The 20,041-nt window shown below is 37.4% G+C and overlaps 1 protein-coding gene across 15 annotated transcripts in view; it reads left to right on the forward strand.

Moving 5' to 3' along the window:
* The window catches only part of LOC121330646 (RNA binding protein fox-1 homolog 1-like), an 879,666-nt gene that overhangs the window by 124,480 nt on the left and 735,145 nt on the right, over positions 1–20,041 (forward strand). For all 15 annotated transcript variants that reach the window (XR_005951881.1, XM_041277313.1, XM_041277305.1 and 12 more), the window contains exon 2: positions 7,674–7,706. Coding sequence is in view for 14 of the 15 variants with exons in the window: in XM_041277313.1 (XP_041133247.1) it covers positions 7,674–7,706 (33 nt within the window). In the remaining variant the exon portion in view is untranslated. The remainder of the gene's footprint in view (positions 1–7,673; positions 7,707–20,041) is intronic.

A 20,041-nucleotide genomic window follows, 5' to 3' on the forward strand; every position in this document is an offset into this window, starting at 1 on the left:
GGCAATCATTTATCTCCTGACCACCTGCATTCCACACATGAAGGCAGGGAGAGGAAGTTAACCCTTTCCCTGCTGAATCAACATAATATTAAATAGCTGACAGCTTTCATCCGTCTGCATACATTTAAACAAAAGGGCTTTTCGTCGTCATATTTTAAATACATTACTACTACGACTACTACTACTACTACTACTACTAATAATAATAATAATAATAATAATAATAATAATAATAATACATGTCATGCACAGGGGCAGGGAGTACCCTGTCACAGCATGTTTGTTTGTTTTTTCCAGAAAGGAAAAGCATACCCAATAAAGTTACCAAGTTATTCAATTGTAGACTAGTACAGCTAGTACAGTAAGTACACTAGAGTGGAAGTGACAAGTTTTGTGGATCTGGCCCAGCTCAATTTCATACAACAACAAACCTTTGGTTTCTTAAGTATTTTCCAAATGATCAACATCTCTAATTCTTAGGTTATTTCTATAATGGCTGAGGCTGAGTCTGAGAAAGTTCTACTGGAAACTATGGGAACAGTTACTGTTGGCCAAAGCCAACTGAGACAAGGTATGATATTGCAATTCTGGACTCTGGTCGAAGGTAGCTAATACAAGGAAAAAAAGATACTGTACAAGAAGGGAAAGACCTTCAAAGAAGTTTTCAAGATTTGTACTATGATTTACAATTTTTTTGGACAGTTTATCCACTGCTGATCCATATTTCTTCTATAAGGGATGCTAAATGAAGCATCCCTCACAAAAACAAACAAAACAACTGTCCAGTTTATTTTCTTTAAATAAACCTTTGCAGGAGACGACAGCATTGCCAGCACTGACACAAAGGATGTGTGTGTTGATACCAGTGTGATACCTTTTTTATGCCTGTGACAGACAGCAAGTGAATCCAAGACATAAATCTCTTTCCCAAACTGTGAGAGCGCTGTATAACAGGAACAGTGTGCCCCAGACTGGACGGGTTGGCAGTTCATTCCAGAGAAAGTCAGCCATCCAGAAAGGGAGCGGAGTCAAAATACCAGAAGTCATCACCTTAATGCATTAGGCGATGTGGCAATGGTGAATTTGAAGAAAAGCTATTGCACTCGCTACCGAAGGGGGCGTGACTAAGGGTATATCAGGGGATGTGGTGAAGCAATCTGTTCCTTTTTGTTATGGTTACGAAAGGAACTGTAAAGGAGAACTGTGATTTAACCGTGAGCGTTTTGTGTTGTTTTGAATGTCTCAATAACTGTGCCGTTTGTCTTTTGTAGACTGCAAACAAATCCGGGAGCTGTCGCCAAAAAGCCAGCACCAACCGCAGACCACACTATTGTTTCAACATTATTGTATATTTCACCACTTGCACTAGGAGCACTCACTTGGGAATTGTGATCGTATATGTGTATCATGTGTATAAAGTGCGTGTTAGTATTAAGTGTGTGTGTGTGTGTGTGTGTGTTGTTATTATTATTATTGTATTATGATTTATTGTATTGTTGTTTGCAGCACGGAAGAAAAGCCGCCGCCATTATTTGTTAATGTTTTTGAAAATTACCTCGTGGGAATGCGTGACTGATCAGCTACATAATATGATTAGCTGACAGTCACACATCCATAGTGAACCCGTGCAGAATGTGACCAGGGGGTTAACAAGATAATTCATAGCTAGTTAATCCCTTGGTCACCACTATAAAAACCTGCAGCTTTGGCTGCAACAGGAAGAGAGTGTTCAGAGAGTAATGAATGGGAGTTAAGGAGAGGAGATATAAAAGGTAAAAACTAAAACAACTGCTATTGTGCTGGAACCGCCAACACAATATTTGTTAGTTTGTTTGTTTGTTTTGTTTGGCCAACGCGCCTTTTTGTTTCGTGCCTGCTGCTCCACATTGCCTGCGGTTGCCAAGGCTGCTCCACATCGCCTGGGGTTGCCTGCTTCTCCATATTGCCTGGGGAGCCACCAGTTAGAGTACGAGGGAGAAGTGGAGCTCCCGCTGTCGCTTTTATTGCCAGCGGTTCCCCTCCCGAGTTCACCTCCAGAAGGTCCATTGCTGCCGTCGCCTCCCGAGGGTCCGCTGCTGCCGCCTGGGCCAGGGGCTCCCCTCCTGGCTTCACCGCCCAGGGATGCCTGCGTGTCACCACCCAGGGGTGCCTGCTGTGCCACTTCGCCTTGGGTCCGTGTGAGCTCCGCTTCGCCTTGGGTCCGTGTGAGCTCCGCTTCGCCTGGGGTCGGTGTGAGCTCCACTTCGCCTGGGCTTGCTGCCAGCCCTGCATTGCAGCAGGAAATACTGTAGCCAGAGCCCTATAAAGGAGAGCTACCGGCCACAAAGAGGGGTGACAGGCAGGAGACCACCTTCCTCAGCAGCACTTTCACTATCAGAGATACTGTGGCCAGAGCCCACGAAGATGGAGGTGCCAGCTACGAAGAAACCAAACCGTTTGGTTGCTGCGATTGCCTTGGCCAGAAGAGCCGGCCTGTGTGAGGTCAGCTTGGCCGTTACATCTGTTGGGGTGGGAAGAGGGCCTCTCACCATGACCACCACCTTAGGCCCATTGCTTTCACTGTTCCTGGGCCAGTTCCTACAACCGAGACTTTGGGACAAAGGGGGGAGGTGGCCGTTGAGGCTATGTATGCTACACACAAAGGGGGGGGGGGGGGGGGGGCGTATTTGCAAAGTCCCCTGCCCCCGGGGGCATACAGTATATATGTGTGCTATTTGTTGTTATTATTATTATTATTATTATTATTGTATTATGATTTATTGTATTGTTGTTTGCAGCACGGAAGAAAAGCCGCCGCCATTATTTGTTAATGTTTTTGAAAATTACCTCGTGGGAATGCGTGACTGATCAGCTACATAATATGATTAGCTGACAGTCACACATCCATAGTGAACCCGTGCAGAATGTGACCAGGGGGTTAACAAGATAATTCATAGCTAGTTAATCCCTTGGTCACCACTATAAAAACCTGCAGCTTTGGCTGCAACAGGAAGAGAGTGTTCAGAGAGTAATGAATGGGAGTTAAGGAGAGGAGAAATAAAAAGGTAAAAACTAAAACAACTACTATTGTGCAGCCAGTATTTGTTAGTATAAGTGTTTGTTTCTTTGTTTTGTTTGGCCAATGTGCCCTTTTGTTTTGTGTCTTTTGTTTTGTATAAATCTTTTATTTTTCATTTGTTTAATAAAACATTGAGCGCCATTGCACCCGCCAGTACTGCCTGTCTGTGTGTTCCTTTCTGTTCTGACGTCACCACCAAAGCCATCCTTTCACGCTGTGCTGTACACATCGTTGTGTAGGGCCAGTTAGTATTATTTGCAGCACAATAAAGATATGTTTTTCACCATGAACTGTGTTGTGTTTGTTATTATTGAGCACTGCATCATCTCTACACCTGCACACTACAAACCACTTTGCCACAAAGTCACAGTCTAAAAATGTTTCTGTTATGTTATCGTTCAACCAATGGCTCATACAATTACAGCTGCCCTTGGGCTATTCCTGACCATTAGTCCAGAACCACTGCATTGTCACGTAAGATGAATTGACGAGGGCTTGAGCATTATTATGAACACATTGAACTACTCATCTGAATTCCATCAATATTATCCGCACAACCACAAGCATTTTTTTTACTTGGCACAGTATAGCAATGTATATCAAATGCACAAGCCAGTGACCCAGCTGACATTGAATCCATTTCTTCCAAAGTATTATGATTGATCTGCAGTATTCGATTTTAATTGAATCATATGAAACCACTTATGGGAAAATAATGAAGCCAATATAAACCACAGCCAAATGAATTGTCTAATTTTTTAAGAAAGTTGTTGTTTTGCTTTTTTTAATTAAACTATGTTTCTCTGTTTTCTAATTGCTAATGGATACTCTAGAGGGGATACTATAATCTTATTCGATAGAAAGAGGAAAGCAAATGGCATGTGTGGTAATGTTGTGAGTGGTGAGTAAATAAAACAATGTCCAGACCAGGTATCCCAGTTCAAAACCAGTCCATATTTAATAAACAAAAAACAAAAGGACCACAATGGTATTGGGGGGTATATGGCTGAATGTCACTTCTCAAATAATAATTCACAGTAATCCACATCTGTCCACCGAAAAGTGCTCTGGCTCTCCTGTGGTGCTTACTGTACTGTTCGGTGCTGTTCAGTGCTGTGAGGCTGGTGCTTGGGTGTAAAGTGCTGGCTTGCTGGCTACAGGTCCCCGGCTCCTACAAACAAAACAAAAAACAAACAAACAGAGCTGCGGCTTCTTTAGTCATTCAGCATGAGGGGCTGTACTCATGTAGCTGCGTTCCCTTTGTACTACCAAACTCCTCCCATGGTCTATCCAATCCCCACAGCTGATCACAATGGGGGTATTCTGTGCACTTGCAGATATGCTCTTCCTCCAAAATGGGAAAGCATACTACTAACCTTACACAGCGCCCTTTTTGGTTCGTAGGGAGATTTTCAGGTCTGATTCCTTCTCCGTCTGTGACAGCATGTTTAAATAAGCAGCATGGCTGTGGATTGATCAAACGATGAAACACATAATAAAGTTTCAGTGCCCCTTGTGCTCAGCTTACATTCACTGAATCTAATTTTAACCTCCCTGCAACTCTTTGAACTAAACAGGCATTCCTGTTACAGCAGGATGGTATCAGTATCATCTGCAAGATTTGTCGTAGCTCAGTGAATTAAAACAAAGGAACGCTTGTATTTTCAGCATGGGCTTACGGTAACAACCTTCATGAATATAATGAAATGTACAACGAACAGGCCTGCCAAAGTCTGAAAACATGCTGTATCAATTATAAAACCAAAGTTAAAATGTCATGTAACTAGTGCAAATAGTCTTTTTGTAACTCTTAGTCATTGTGAAAAGAGTTGGGTCTGAGTTTTGGATTAATCATGGTATTCAGTAGTAATTCTGATTATTAGCTGCTCCTGTCTGGAAAGTTTATTTTTTTATTGATATCATACTAGATTAGCAGAGTTTGAAACACTTTCTCTTTACCCACAGGACAGTGACAGTAGTGTGCTTCGCACATATCTTGGAAATATTGTAAAATTGTTGCCTCTCAGGCAGTTCTGCATCCAAGACAGTTTTACAAACTAAACAAGAGGGGCCAGTTTTATAAAACAATATCCCAGGACATCTGCCTTGGAGAAAGATGTGTTTGTAGAACAAATTTAACCCCTGTGTGATGTCATTAGACTGGGAGAACTTTTTCAATTGTGCCCCAAAGAGGCAAAACTGCATCATTCCAACTCAATGTTCAAATTCCCGAATAGACAAGATTATAAGACTTATTATAATTTGTGAATGTAGCTTAATTGCAACGATATAGCCCATAACCTTTATTTTAATACAACAAAGTAGCATCTTTTTAAGCACTGACATGAATAAATACTTTAACAACAATTCTTTGACGCCCATTATGGTATGATAACATTATTCATTTAGTCTAACATATGTGCTACTAATCTGAAATAAACAGGGGGCCTGTACAGACTTCACAGCCACTCACAGTTAGAACAGGAGCTCTTAAAAGGTGTTATAGCCCTTGAGTATTATAGTTTGCACTTCTTGCCTTAATTATCCAGCTAGCTCAACTACTTGACAGCCATACACCACAATTTACACATTATCTAACATTTAGTGCAGTAGCGTTTTAAAAAAGAGCTAGAAATTATATGTTGACCAAAAATGCATGCATCTGCTGTTGCATTTCTTCCAGTTTCCTTAGTTTTTTATTACACTTCCCATGTGGGATTTACCTAATCAATTCCATGACTAAATATATGACAGGCCGCTGGTCAGCAGTCTCTGCTCTTTCTTTCTTCCAATAAATACATTATATATATACATATATATATTATATATATATATATATTATATATAATATATATATCTATATATATATATATATAATATAAATAATACACATGCTGGGTATTGTGTGGTTTTAACAATGCAGTAAACCTTGTGTGAACTTGTTCTGCCGAAGGACCTTGTTCAAGAGTCACCTCATAAGCAACGGAAAGCAAGTGAAATCTTGAGAACAAATTGATGAAATCCACTTTGGGGAGGGGTTAGTGCAAAGAAATGCTTCTGAAAGGGTCAGTTAATACAGAGCCCGGTTGGTTACTATGGCTGTATTGCTTGTTGTTGTGTTTGTTGATAGAAAAACCTGTAGAAAATATACATACCAATAAAGTTTCACTGTATGCGTTGAGTATTCTGTAGTTAATCATACAGTCCCTCTTAAGCCCCTTTCACACTGGCACTCCTACCTGGGTCCGTGAAACCACATACCTGTTCAGACCCAGGTCAACCCGAGTCCCAGTGACCCACCTCAGGATGAGGATTGATACGCTTTGACCCGGGTTGTGTGAGATGAAATGCTTGATGGCTGTTTGTGAGCCAACACAATAACAAACAACCACGCCTGCGTGAAGGTTTCACTTCAGCAAGGAACGTTTCTGTTTATTCTGTTTATTGCTGTTAAATTGTGTTGCTTGAGACACAGCATGAGCCAGATTGCAGCAGAGATGAAGAAACATTTGCTCAAATCAACATTTGGACAGACAGTTCAATCCAGAGAAGCTTGGATGGAAGCATCTGTAATAAGCTTCTTCCGGGCATTTGAGATGTGCATTTTTTACTCTTTTACCGAGGTCAACACTGCTTTATCAGAAGCAGTGTGAAATCACGTACGCAACCCACATGACACCGGGTCCTGCCTGGGTAGGTTCTGACCTGGTTAGATCATGCCATTGTGAAAGGGGCTTTAGTCAATGTCTCACCTGCAAGGATCAGAGTCAATTAGTATTAGTAAGTGCTAGCCCCATCTAGTGAACAGCAGTGTATTGTCAGCAAAAAACACTTTGAGCTAGCCTATGGTATATCTATAGCACACAGATATAACTGAAGAGCAGCCCATGAACTTAGTGAAAGAACAATATTTGAGTAATTGCATGAAGAACACAGAGAATTTGAGAATAACTGTAAACATTATAAAAAGCCTTTCTTACTGTGACTTATGTTACTTTTCTAGCCGACTGTGATCAAGTCATTGTCTTTGGCCATGTTGACACCAATTAACATCTTGCATGTTTGAACTTCTTATATCCTGAAAGATGTATACAAGCAACTGTAGTCATGTTATACCACATCAGACAGGAAGAGGGATTGCAGGAATCTAGTGGGTGTATATGATTGTTACAGGCTCTGTTAATATTACAAGCTGGCGTGAGTCACCAGAAGACATCCTGGGCACTCCAGTAGGGTTTCCAGTGACACCTTTGTACTGTGACTATTTCTTTGTCTGTCTAAATATCTGTTCTCTGTCTTTATAATAATAATAATAATAATAATAATAATAATAATAATAATAATAATAATAATAATAATAATAATAATAATTAACAACTTTTAAGTCATTCAATTAAACATCTAGTTTGCTTTTAAAACCAAAATGTTAAGTTCAAGATCCTATCACATTCGGTATAAATTGCATTCTTTTCTTTAAAACGTGTCACATCATTTGTGCTATCATGGTTTTTATACTGCTGGAGTAATGCATGAATAATGGTGCATTGTCATGTCCATCTCTCATGTCAAATGGCTTTTAATTACACTGTTCTATTGTTTGATTTCTCTTCCATAGGCACTGGTGAGTCTACCTGCAAGCAAGCACCAGGTATGAAAGCTGCATTTTCCCTGTATAGCTCTGCAGTGTAACAGATGATTACTGTACATCTAAGCAGTTTCTCTGTTGTGTTAGTCGATTAGATCATACATAATTGGTGTTGTTTTGTCTTCAGAAATATTCTTCAGAAAGTTTTTTTTTTTTTTTTTTTTTTCTGCTGTGAATGTGCTTTATTTAATGACGTATGATGCTATTATGGTGATTTATATTGTGGCACTGTTAACACGCTCTCTGGCTGAGACATTTAACTAGCATGCTGTCAGTTCAAGGTAATGCTTTGTAATCCATCAACAATAATAATAAACTGTTCTTATGTGGTCTGAAGCAATAATATAGCTGCCTTGGTTGTTTGGCTTCATAATGTGAAACTATACAGTATTAAAGAAACCCAGGGAAAGTTGCATAGCATATATTTATGTGACTGATTTGTAAATCAAACTTAAATATGCAGCATGGTTTTAAAAAAAAAACAATCTCAAACTATTATAGTGCTGCTTCATATCAAAATCTCCATGCATGATTGTTTGACAGAGGTGTATCAATGACAATAATACACAATAGACACAAATTACAGTTGCAATGGAAAGACACAATATGTTTGCATAATGGAAATGGAAAGTTTTAAGACACCATGGAAAAACATATCTTGCATGCAGGTGGGAGCAAGATTGGTAATTGTATCCACTCCAGGCTAGCAACCTGGCTTATGCAGCAGCTCTTTTGTCTATCGTCTTTCTGCAGTGTCTAAAGCAATTCCCTTCAAATCAAGGGCCCCCTTGGGATGGAGAGGCTATAGAAATGAAAGCTGTACAACATGATCATGTCTGTGTAGGTGGATGTATAAAAGTGACTGCAATAGAATGTCAGCCCCCATACAGTACATCTTTCTGTGGGCTGGAGACACTATGTGGCAACTTCAGACCATTCAAGGGCTTATAATGTTCATGTCTGTCGTGACCATTTCTAATAAAGTTACATATTTATTTTGTTGTGTGCACAAGGGGAGACTGACTCATTTTAAGTTAGTGTTAGTAGAGTGGAAATGGGGTTTATATCAGTTCTATAAAAATGGTACAGGGTGTAGTGTCATCTTGACAGATTCTTAATTAGTACATTTCTTAGCACATTAAATTTTTCAAAATGGAAAAACTCACTCAATAAAGTTAACAAACTAGAAGCAATCAGCTGAGACAATTGATGCTAGGGCTTGTATATAGTCTAAAGTTTTTTTTTTCTTTTGGTTTTGTTTGTAAAACATTTGTAAAAAAAAATAGCTTCTAGCTCTTTCGAGTTATCTTCATAATAAAAAGCTGTATTCTTTAATTTTCTTACTCAAGTTCCATTGCAAGTATCATCTACAGTAGCTATGCTAATTTTCAAAACCGATGGATAAAAAAACCCACAAAAACATATGAGAATATTATTCATAAAAGAAAATTGCCCATTATTTACTTTTCTGTTCTTAAATGCAGTCAATTGTTTCCCAAGAGGTTTAGCCATGCTCCAGTTTTCTGTACTGCCAGCAATGTTTGCAGATGTATCAACACAGCATTTCAATGTATGCAAACTAGAAGAATTTGCACTGAAAGCTTTCTGCTCCATTTATCATGTGAACAAGTTAATTGGGTAATTCATCTCCCATATTGTGTATGAGAGTGCCATGCTCTTCATGCTCTTCTTTTTGTTGATATGGGAGAAATTGCCTTCAATAAGATTTCTAACCTACCCCAGGGAAAGCAGATGCTGCCACCAAATTGGTAATGTGTTCCCATTGCATGTATCCACAGGGCAAGTGTTGCAGTGCTCTAACTTTTAGCGTCTCTGTGTTAGTAATCTTCTTCCACAAGTTTTCAACCTATTCAAATTGAGTAAAATGTAAGGGTGTATGTTCGGTATACAGTTTAAAAGCTACATTGCATGATATTACTGAAAGGTAATCTTCACATTAGAGATTCAAATTAAATCAGGTTGAAGAATTGGCTCAGAACTTTGTTTTCAGCTGAAACGTTCATGCAAAGTAACAAAAATAAATAAATAAATAAATGATACCAGCTATTCCAATGACTATGTTTACCAAATTATCTTCAATGATAATACATCAGGCATTGTTAACATGTTTTTATTTTGACAGTGTAATACACTGGTATTATAATCGTATCCTATGGACTTTACATTTTTTTCTGAATAGGTAAACACTGGAGAATAGTGGAATCCCATATTCTACGCATTTGAGCTTTTAACTGTTTAAATCTGCCAATTTAGTGTTGCATTAAAATTGAAGGACCCAAATGGCCAATTTAAAAATGTGGCAGGTGTTTCATGTGTCAAGCAATCTCTTTAGTTGTAAAGGTCTGTTCTCTGCATTGGCCAGCAAAGTGGATTAGAAATATGGTGAACTAAATGGAAGTAGAGCACCCACAATGCTACGATCATTGCAGCTTGTTCCTAAGCTTTCCTAAGGGATAATTAATGCCATTACAGTGCAATTGTCTTAACAAGTTTACACTTGTAGTACAACATGATTGACAGAGGTTAAAATTCATTATGGAGTATATCATAGCAGTAATGTACTGTAACTTTGCTGTTTCAATATTTCTATACTGTACTGCCTTGTTATACTTGATGCTGGGGTTTCCATTCACAGTGCTCGTGATGTGATCATTTTTGCCTATGCTTTACGCATTTAGTGGGCTCGGAACCAGAGGGGCGTAAGTGACATGTTCATAATTTTATAGGACAAAAAAAAAAAAAAGGTTTTTGATTAATTGTGTTTATTTGCCATTTATTAGCTCATACACCATACCAATATTATCTTCAACAAAATGAAAGGGTTTATAACATTTTGAATTTTTTTACTTTAAAAACTATGAACAGCACCAGGAATTTTGCTTAAAAGTCATATTAGGAATTTATAAACTGGAACTGATACCCATCGATAAATCAGAGTTAATCAGAGGCTTGCAGGTAGTGAAAAACACAGGTGCTAATTTTAGAGGATCCACGACATCCTTCTGCTTCATGCCACATACTGCTTACATTACTCCAGAGAGTGGTGAAAACCTGCTCCAGATCAAAAGTGACAACCTTCAATGATGGATTTTGTTGTACGTTTTCTTTATCTCTTTCTTAATGTAGTCTGGCTTGAGATTTTCTTAGCTGATGAGCAATGCATTCATCTTTGTGATTAGATTTTTCACTCAGAGGTTTTGGTTCCATTCAAAAAATGTGCAAGCATCCTTTTTAGGCATATGGAATGACAAGTATAATTCAATGCTGAACACCTCTGCATGCATGTTCTTTTTCTGGTGTGTGTGTGTGTGTGTGTGTGTGTGTGTGTGTGTGTGTGTGTGTGTGTGTGTGTGTGTGTGTGTGTGTTTGTGTGTGTGTAATTGTTTACAGCAAACCAACTGGGTTTACCCAGTGCTTTCCAGTGTCCTGTCTTTTAATTTGTCTATTCTGCCATTCTGTAGTCATGCAACCTTTGTTTTTCTATGGAGAGCTAATCCTATTGTAGGGCAATTGCTTTTATAATCTTGCTACTGTGGTTCCATATCATTGCAATGTGACCTTCTGCTAATACATGTGTAGACCCATTTCATTTATAGCATTGCTGTTTCAACACCCCGTCATTGACATTGGCTCTGTTTTTTTCTAACAGGTAGCTTTTACTACTGTACTGCTATTGCTTTTGGTTTACACATTGCCAAATATGTATATATGTAAGTGGGTAGCATTTTAATATGAACTTTTGTATAACATGCAACTTATATGCAACCATGTTACATATTACAATACATATTACAATACAACTGATAAAAAACACTGACTTTAAGGTATATCAAGTTATTGTGAATGCATAATGTTGCATAACAGCATTGGAGAACATAGAATAGGTGTTCACTATGTATGAAAGGTGGTCACAGGATTATTTTCTTATCTTTTGCCTGCAACCCAATATGAAAATTGATTCTATGGCCTTGCTTATCCCATCAGCTAGTATTCAGGTTTGAATGACCTTTTACAGTATTCAGACTATATATATATATATATATATATATATATATATATTATATATATAGATATATATATATATATAGTTCTATACTCATGAAGCAAATTACAGCTCCAGCAAGTGTGCTAACCCCTCCATAACTCACGTTAACCTAAAACGAACCAATCACGGGAGAGGACATGTGCTCCTGCTGTGAATTATGGGTGTTGGCAGCTATGCCCTTTTTCATTTATCTCCAGAACAGTCTCTGTCAAACAATGAGGTTAGGACAAATAAAGAAAGGTTGCTTGGTCTGTGAAAATAACAGAAAGGACTGGTCTACAAGGGTCTTGTTTTTGTAAACATTTAGGCCCACAGTTATAAAAGGATTCTTGGATGGGATTTATAAAACACAGACATGATTTGTGGGGGCAATGTCTCTGTGCACTTTAGCATATGTAATTCTGTATATGCATATGCAATTCTGGGGAGTTTCTGAATGAAACCGCTAAAACTGGGAGGGGATTTTGGAAATGAGGCTATATACAAGGCAAGGTGATGTGGGAGACTTGTCTGCAGCAAGAAGGAGACATTGTTTTCAAGGACAAAGAAACATTTAATAACATTGCAAAGAGACAATTTTTTAAACCCTTCTGATCAAGTCAGTTTGTAAATTGTGGTTTATAATACCATATTGTTTTGCAAACTTCAATTTTCAATACATGTTTCATAGCTTACATGGCAAAAAAGAAAGTCAGCAAATAGAGAATATAGAATCCATGTAAAAAAAAAGGTTCTTAGAAGCAACTAAAAATGTCTCCTCACAGTGTAAAGCCAAGTTCTAACGAGAGCCTTTACTTCAATAGTGTACGAGTTATTGTAAGAACGATGGAGAAGATTAAGAAAAGATGGAACAATATTGCAAGGCGCACTAAAGAAAAAGTCTCATACATGTAATACAACGAGGGCTCACCCGCCACCATTATTTTAGTAATGCCTACAGTATGTATTTTTTTGTAATATGGCATTCTGGTATTTAACAGTACTGGTTCAGGCAGTATTGTTAAATTCGAGTTTGAAAGAAAACAGTAAAAAAAAAAATTTAAAAGACAGAGGGACAGATGAAGCAGTTTGTTTGTAGCTAGAGCAAATACAGTACAGATGGTTGTAGGTACATCTGAATACTGTAGCTATATTATAGCCCATACAGATATGCTTTAAAATCATACATTGAGTAAGAAATACAGACAAACATAAGAAATAGGAGAGTTGTAACTGCATAAGACTTTAAGAAAATATAAGTCGTAGTTAAAAAGAAGACTGTCGTAATGTATAAGCAACCAAGACTACAAACTCTTAAGTGGTACATTTGTTTATTAAAAGCCACCACACATTCCATATTGTATATCTTTGTCCTGGGGATGTATTTCGAGCTTATAACAGATCTTCATGTGTTACAAGGACTGCTTGTACCAAAATCTCCACTTCATATTGGTAAATTTCAGTTTTCGCTTCTGAGCATCCTCATCACCATGGCTAGTACCAGGCTGAGGTCTCTGTGTTCCATTCATTTTCTTTTGGAACGTGTAGCCTGCACAAGCAGGGTTGTCCCAAACCTGCTATTTATTGTGAGAGGTGTGTAATTCTCCACCGCTAATTTCGGTGAGGGGTATTAAATTTTTTTGATTGTGGAATTGCTTGCTTCACCTAATTAGTCTTATAAAATAGGTCGTTATTTTGACGCTGAGTGTGACCGTACAGAAGACGCACATTATGTGGCTTTTTATGGTCGGTTTTTCTCCTTTATAAATTTGGGCCTTAGTGAGCTATTTCAAAACAGGCCCTAAAACAACTAAAGCCATTGTTATAAAACTGAAGTATCATTTGTATTATTTTAAAGGCTCATATATGCTGCATACACAGATATTTATTATTAGCCATTGCTTATTTATTTATTTATGATCAATTTTTGATTATGTGTACCCGTTTATCCTATTCAATTTAAAATGCCCAATTCAAATTGTCGCCTCACCATTATAACCAACAGGCAACTTTTGTCAAACCCGTAATCTTTTCAACCAACGAAACTAAGGAACTAATGTTATCAAGCTGCTGAGTCCTTGATCAGTCCTGGTCCCTGGAGTGAGATGAGACCAAGTAGTGGCACACTATAGCAGCATATGTTATTCATGTATTTAAACATATGTTTGCACTGCTCACCATGAACTCGAAACTATTCGCAAAAATGGGGATGTAATATTCAATGTTTTACAGAACAGCAGGTGACTAGAACAGTAAAAGATTAAAATTTTCTTATTTCAAAGACATGTGCTGCGTAATGCACTTCTAGTGACTGTGGCTCTAAATATATCAAGAGCATGACCTAAATTGAACCCTAACCATTCATTTCCAGTGAGGCCATATCTGCTTCATTACCCCAATTCATGCTAATTTAATCTGAGAAAGACATTCTTCTTGTAAAACATGCACTGTAGATACAGCCCCAGCTTTAACGTGATACCCCTAAGAAAGAAAAGAAAAATCTTTCATTCCATGCTGAACCTGTTGATTGCAGGAGAGTGCAATGGTGCTGCCAGGGATAATCCAGCCTTGCCTGTGACTGGAGGAGAGGACCCGAAGACAGAGCTAACATATTGAATAATGATGTGAGAGAGGATTAGGAGATGCTCAGCATCGGTAAGCCTCTGGCTTTTTCAGAAAAAAGGGAGGGAGGGAAAGAGAGCAATCCGTGCTGATAAGGGAAAATGTACAACTGAAGCCTAAATAAAGCTGTATCGGGGCAGCCATCGCAAAGCAATATGGGGAAAGGCAGCAATTGCTGGGATATCAGCTAACTGATAGCTCTAATGTTGCCTGGCTGAGGGGTAATGAGGCTGCTTATCTCTTCGCGATGGCCATTCCATTTAGAGTGAAGTTTTGTGGCCTCTCAGCAGCCTATAAATAATTGATAATGATAAAAAACAAAACAAAGAGAAGAGTAAGGCTGTTTTGTGTTTGTTTGATTTGCTCTCCCTGTGGTCGCAGAAAGCCTGTATGTACGTGACAGGGTCAGTAGTTACAGTGCATGCCTGAATGGCGTTTTGAGCCAGCAACAACATTAGCTGTGTGCCAGCTGTCCTCCAGAGCTCTGAAGCATCAGGTGTGGCACTCCTTTGAGAATGTACTTAAGCTTCCCAATTGGTCCATTTCTTACACTGGCCAGCACAGCTTCTGTCTTAGTAGCGCCCTGTAACACACTCTACTGCCTGCCTGCCTGCCTGCCTGCCTGCCTTTGTCCTCTTGATTCCTCTCTGCTGTTGAGCTATGGCTTCCATAGTAGTCCATGTTTACAATAATTTCTTCGAAAGCATAGGACTAAGTTACCTAAAACAAACGTTTCTTAAGGGAACTGCCTTGGGAAACATGTGTTTCATCTGTTTGACCTTAAATTACCTCATGGGTAAATGTATTTTATGAATTTCAAGGTGAATAGCTATTAATTTTCATCTTTATCATTATTCAGGATATTGTCAGAAACTATGCTGTAATAGGAAGGTGATCTTAATGTGCGATGCCACGTCACAGGCTTGAACAGCTATAAAAAGACACAAGGTTTACTGTTATTTTTATAGAATAGTATAAAAACGGATGACTTTGAAACCTCTTTAATTGATAGTAGGTGGTGGGGGAATTTAGGTCCTGACCTTGTAGATGCACTCAGTCAAAGTGATTCTTCTCACTATTTGGGCATTTTTTAAAATTAATTCTCCTTTGTAATGGTTTCATTGAACGTTAGTATTTGTCACATTCTTGCAGATATTGACTATTCTGTGCCAAGGCTAAGTAATCCTAATTAAAATTTACCCCAGATAATTCCAAAATTAAATAGATTATATTTATTTAGTGCAGCTGCATTGGAATTTGAGGCCCCACACAAAATCAAGAAAGCAAATTAACAACTCTGGATGTAACCAGTGCTGGAGGCTTAGAGCTTCCAGATAGGGCTTTAGCCCAGATAATTTCTCAACAAATACAGATTAATTGATTAAAGAGAAAATGTAGCTTTTAATCGTGCTTCTAAATCTCTTCAAGCTCCAGTGTGTCCATTTCTTCCTAATCACTTCTAATCCATATAAAGTACCTCAAGATAAAAATAAAAGTCTCTGCTTCTGTGCAAAATCCTGGTTTCAAGGTTATTCAGGGGCGTGTGTGGGGTTGTTGTCTTCTTTATTTCTCAGTAACTGTGAATGATAAACAAAACAGCATTCAGTTCACAATTAGGCATGTTTTCTTCTTTTTCAAGAGTAAAGGAAATATTTGTGCACAAAGGGTGAACTATGCATCAACAACTGCTGCTGAAGGACAGAGCACAAGGAGGTTAAGTGTTTTGATCAGGGTCACACACAGTGAGTCAAAGTTTGGCAAACATTCCAAGTGCATTAGTTAAAGCATCTGTCATGCTCAATAAATGTAAGTTGTGATTACATCAATTGCTTTGACTTTAAATGTCATAAATGACTCACAATGTCTTCAGTACTTCAGATAATTGATTACAAAACAGCTGGTAAAACCCAATTACAGGAATGAATGTCTTTTACAATAAACTGTTGTGATATGTATTGAGATGTGGAGCATAATGTACCAACAATTACATTTATATGGCACTTATAGTCCAAAGTATGTTTAAACCCTTTAACGATAATGCAAGTTATTTAAAAAAAAAAAAAAAAAGGGAGTAAATTATTATTATGATTTTATTTTCCTGTTGTATCGTGTAACTAATCATGCACAAAATGCAATGTGCCTTTTTAGTTTCAGAACAGAGATTTATACCGGAGTCACTCTCCATAAATAATGCTGATCATCAAGTATCGAGAATGTAATTGTGAATAAAGTGAATGGTTTGAATGTGTGTTGATTGTGAATTATTTTAGGCAGTGTGAATAGCTTACAAATGTCTAAGATTCTACAGTACATGAGTAACACAGACTGCTGTGAATGTACATTAACATTTGACATGTTGAGTGCTATTGCTATAATATATAGGCATGCAAATCTACACAAGTAATAGTCATTAACTCGTGGCCTACAGGAGAGGTGAAATCAACTCCCACTCCTCACAAATAATATACATATTTCGTAATTTCGTGTTCAAGGTCAGTCCTAATTTGTTACTTACCTACCAGTTTTATACTGTTGGCTTAAATTGAGATCAAGATCAAGTGTTATCTCCCCTCTATGCAAGGGGTCTTCTGACGCACTTTAAATAATGTATTACAGCTAACCCTCACCTCCTTCCACATGTAACCCAACTTGTGAAAGGCAATATACATTTATATTCTCTTGACAAAAGATCCTGTCCTTTACTGCACCTGTGGGCAATACACAGTCTAATAGAATCTGAATTAGCGTAATTGGTCACAGGTCGTGATGAAAAACTGCTGGTGTCCCATCGTTTCCCAGAACCTCGCAAAGTCCTATGCGAGCTCTCGCCTGTCGTCTCATTAGTATGCGTAGCTCAAAGAGTGCTTTCACAGAGTAATTGGATCATTGAAATGGCTGCAAACCCTGGTGTATCTACAAAGCCTGAGTAGTGATTAGATACTGCCTGTTCTTCCTGACGGGCCTTGAAAATTCTCCCTGCTGTGAAAAACTAATTTTCTGCAGAGGGAATTTTTTAAATAAGAAATCCGCAAGCCACTTTACCCTTTTTTAAAATATAAGCAGAGGAATCAGCAATATTTCTTTTGACTTTGATAAATGCACTTAGTGGCTCTTTTATTTCATTTGCTTTTATTATCTTTTGCTTTCAATAAACATTTAAATATATCTTTGTAGCTTATTGGGCTGGCAGAGGTATGGAGAAGTTTGGATCATTGGATATTAAAAAAAAGATAGCAATGTTTTTAAGCTTTCTCTTATTCATTTTCTATAAACTTTTTTCTCTGTTTTTTTATATCCCACCATATTAGGATAACAAAAATGCACAAAAGAAAAAATGTTCATTCTTCTCTTAATTATTTTGTAGCTGGTATTGTAAGTAATTGGTGTGTATTTTTAGTTTGTCAAAGTCTGTCTTTCTAAATTTCCAACTGTCCTCTGGTCCCAGTGCACTTGGCTTGAAATGGTGTCTAGGGTTTGACTTTAAACACTTTAATTGAGTCTTCAGAATATTGAGAGGAACGGTAGTTCCTTGTACAAGTTAGCAAAACTTATTTGAAACTACCAAGTCTCTCTACAGCTCCAAAAGTTTTGCTGTTTTTACCATGTTGCAGCAGCACCACTAAATCACTTAGAATTACCATCTGTACCAGTACCAAAAGTCTGAAACTTTCTTACATCAAATGTGAAAAAAACATAAATACCTCTAGTACACAATGAGATATATGTTGTTAAAACTAAGGTAAAATAATTCTTCTTCCTTTACTTTTTTAAGAGTGTGTAGCGACTTTTCAAACAGAAAAGCTAAATAACTGGACATCTACCAGTCATGTGATTCCACATGTTGGTCAACATCAAAACAAACCAGAGATCACAAGCAGTTTGATATCCACACCATTTATATGAAACAATTTATTTATGTTTTAAAACAGCACATATCTCAAAAAAAAAAAAAAAAAAACTACCATGGTTTGAACTTGCAACATGACATCTTTGAAGAGCACACAGCCTTAACCCACTGTGCCACTGCACAGTTGTTGAAATGTCTTCTTTTTTTAAGCTTACATACATGCCTGACCAGCTTTTGCTAAAAACCAGTAGGTTCTGCTCGATTCTAGAAATGCTCTATTTCCTGTTTGAAAATATCTAGTTTCCTGTTTGGTAGATACCATAGAATGGAATTGTACACAAGAGTGGCATGAAATTAATAAATAATTTTAAAAATACATAGAGGAATACATATATTTAGAAATACATATTTTAAAATAAATAAATATTGAATTAAATATTGAAATAAAAATGTATGTTTATATTATAAATGTATAAAATAAATTAATAAATAGCAAGCCAGAAAAATAAGACATTGGTGCTTCTTGTAGTATATGTGGAGTAGTGGTTAGAGCTCTGTGCTCTTGACTGGAAGGCTGCGAGTTCCATCTCAGGTGGGCTACACACTGCTGCTTTACCTAGACTGGTCCAGTATAAATGACATTGTATGTATAAAAAAAAAAGTCACAATTTTAAATTAATAAGGGTGTCTGCGAATGCAAGGGAACACAGAAGTCTTGCTGTACCGTCTCAAGAAGGAGAAAGAGGAGGATCTTCCTGTGAGTGACGGTTTTATTCCCTCGGTGGGCGGAACTGAGTGCGTCATCCCAGGAAGAGGCCTTTTGGTAGCTCTGGTATAGAGAGCTCAGCAATACCTACCCGAAGGGCAGGAATATCCCATACCTAATGTAGTGGTGGTCGTCTTTGAATTGAAAGTGATGTATTCACTGGTCGTTTTGAACTGCTTGACATACTGCAGACATATGGACACACACAAACACACAGATGACGTTTCTCACATTTTTATATGGTACAAAGCAGCTCCATATATCATATAATATATATATATATATATATATATATATATATATATATATATATATATATATATATATATATATATAATTACTAAACATTTTAAAACTAATAAACAAACAATTACCATAATAAACACTATTGTAGTATGCTGCTTAAAACATAATAACACAATATTCATAATAAAGTTGAGTTCTTATCTATAAACAGTAACACTTTTAAAGCTTGGGACTTACTGTCTGTACATTGGTGTTGTTTACAATATCGTCAGCATATTTTAAATGATTTAAAGGTGAAATTACTTTTTTAAAAACACACTTTTCTTATACCAATAAAGTTTTGGTGAGTGATAATCAGTTTGTTTGAAAACCAGGCTTTAATCATTGATACTAGGTGCACAGGCAGTGATTCCGTGAGTGCTCCGGGGCTCAAGTACCAATGGGGGAAAATAAGGTCCTGACCAGTGCAAATAAATCACCTGTTCTGTCAAATTATACTGTGGATGCTTCACAAGAAGAACTGTTACTGCAGTGTTTAAAAATATAAAATCTATTTATACAAAGCTTTCTTGAAAAGATCTGCGGTTCCTTGTTTTTCTTTTGTATTTGTTTTACTTTCATTAGTATCTCCAGGAGATACATCAATCATATACTGTATATCAATCATAATCAATAAAGTGCCACGTCAATCACATTGAATATAAAAGGAAAATAAAAGTTTGGGGGTTTTTTGTTTTGTTTTGTTTTTAAATGCAATTCTCAAGTCTGCAAAACATAACTGCCTAATTGTGGTTTGAAACTGGAAAAATATT

The sequence above is a fragment of the Polyodon spathula genome, chromosome 18 (genome assembly GCF_017654505.1).
Source record: "Polyodon spathula isolate WHYD16114869_AA chromosome 18, ASM1765450v1, whole genome shotgun sequence".
Classification (NCBI taxonomy): Eukaryota; Metazoa; Chordata; class Actinopteri; order Acipenseriformes; family Polyodontidae; genus Polyodon; species Polyodon spathula.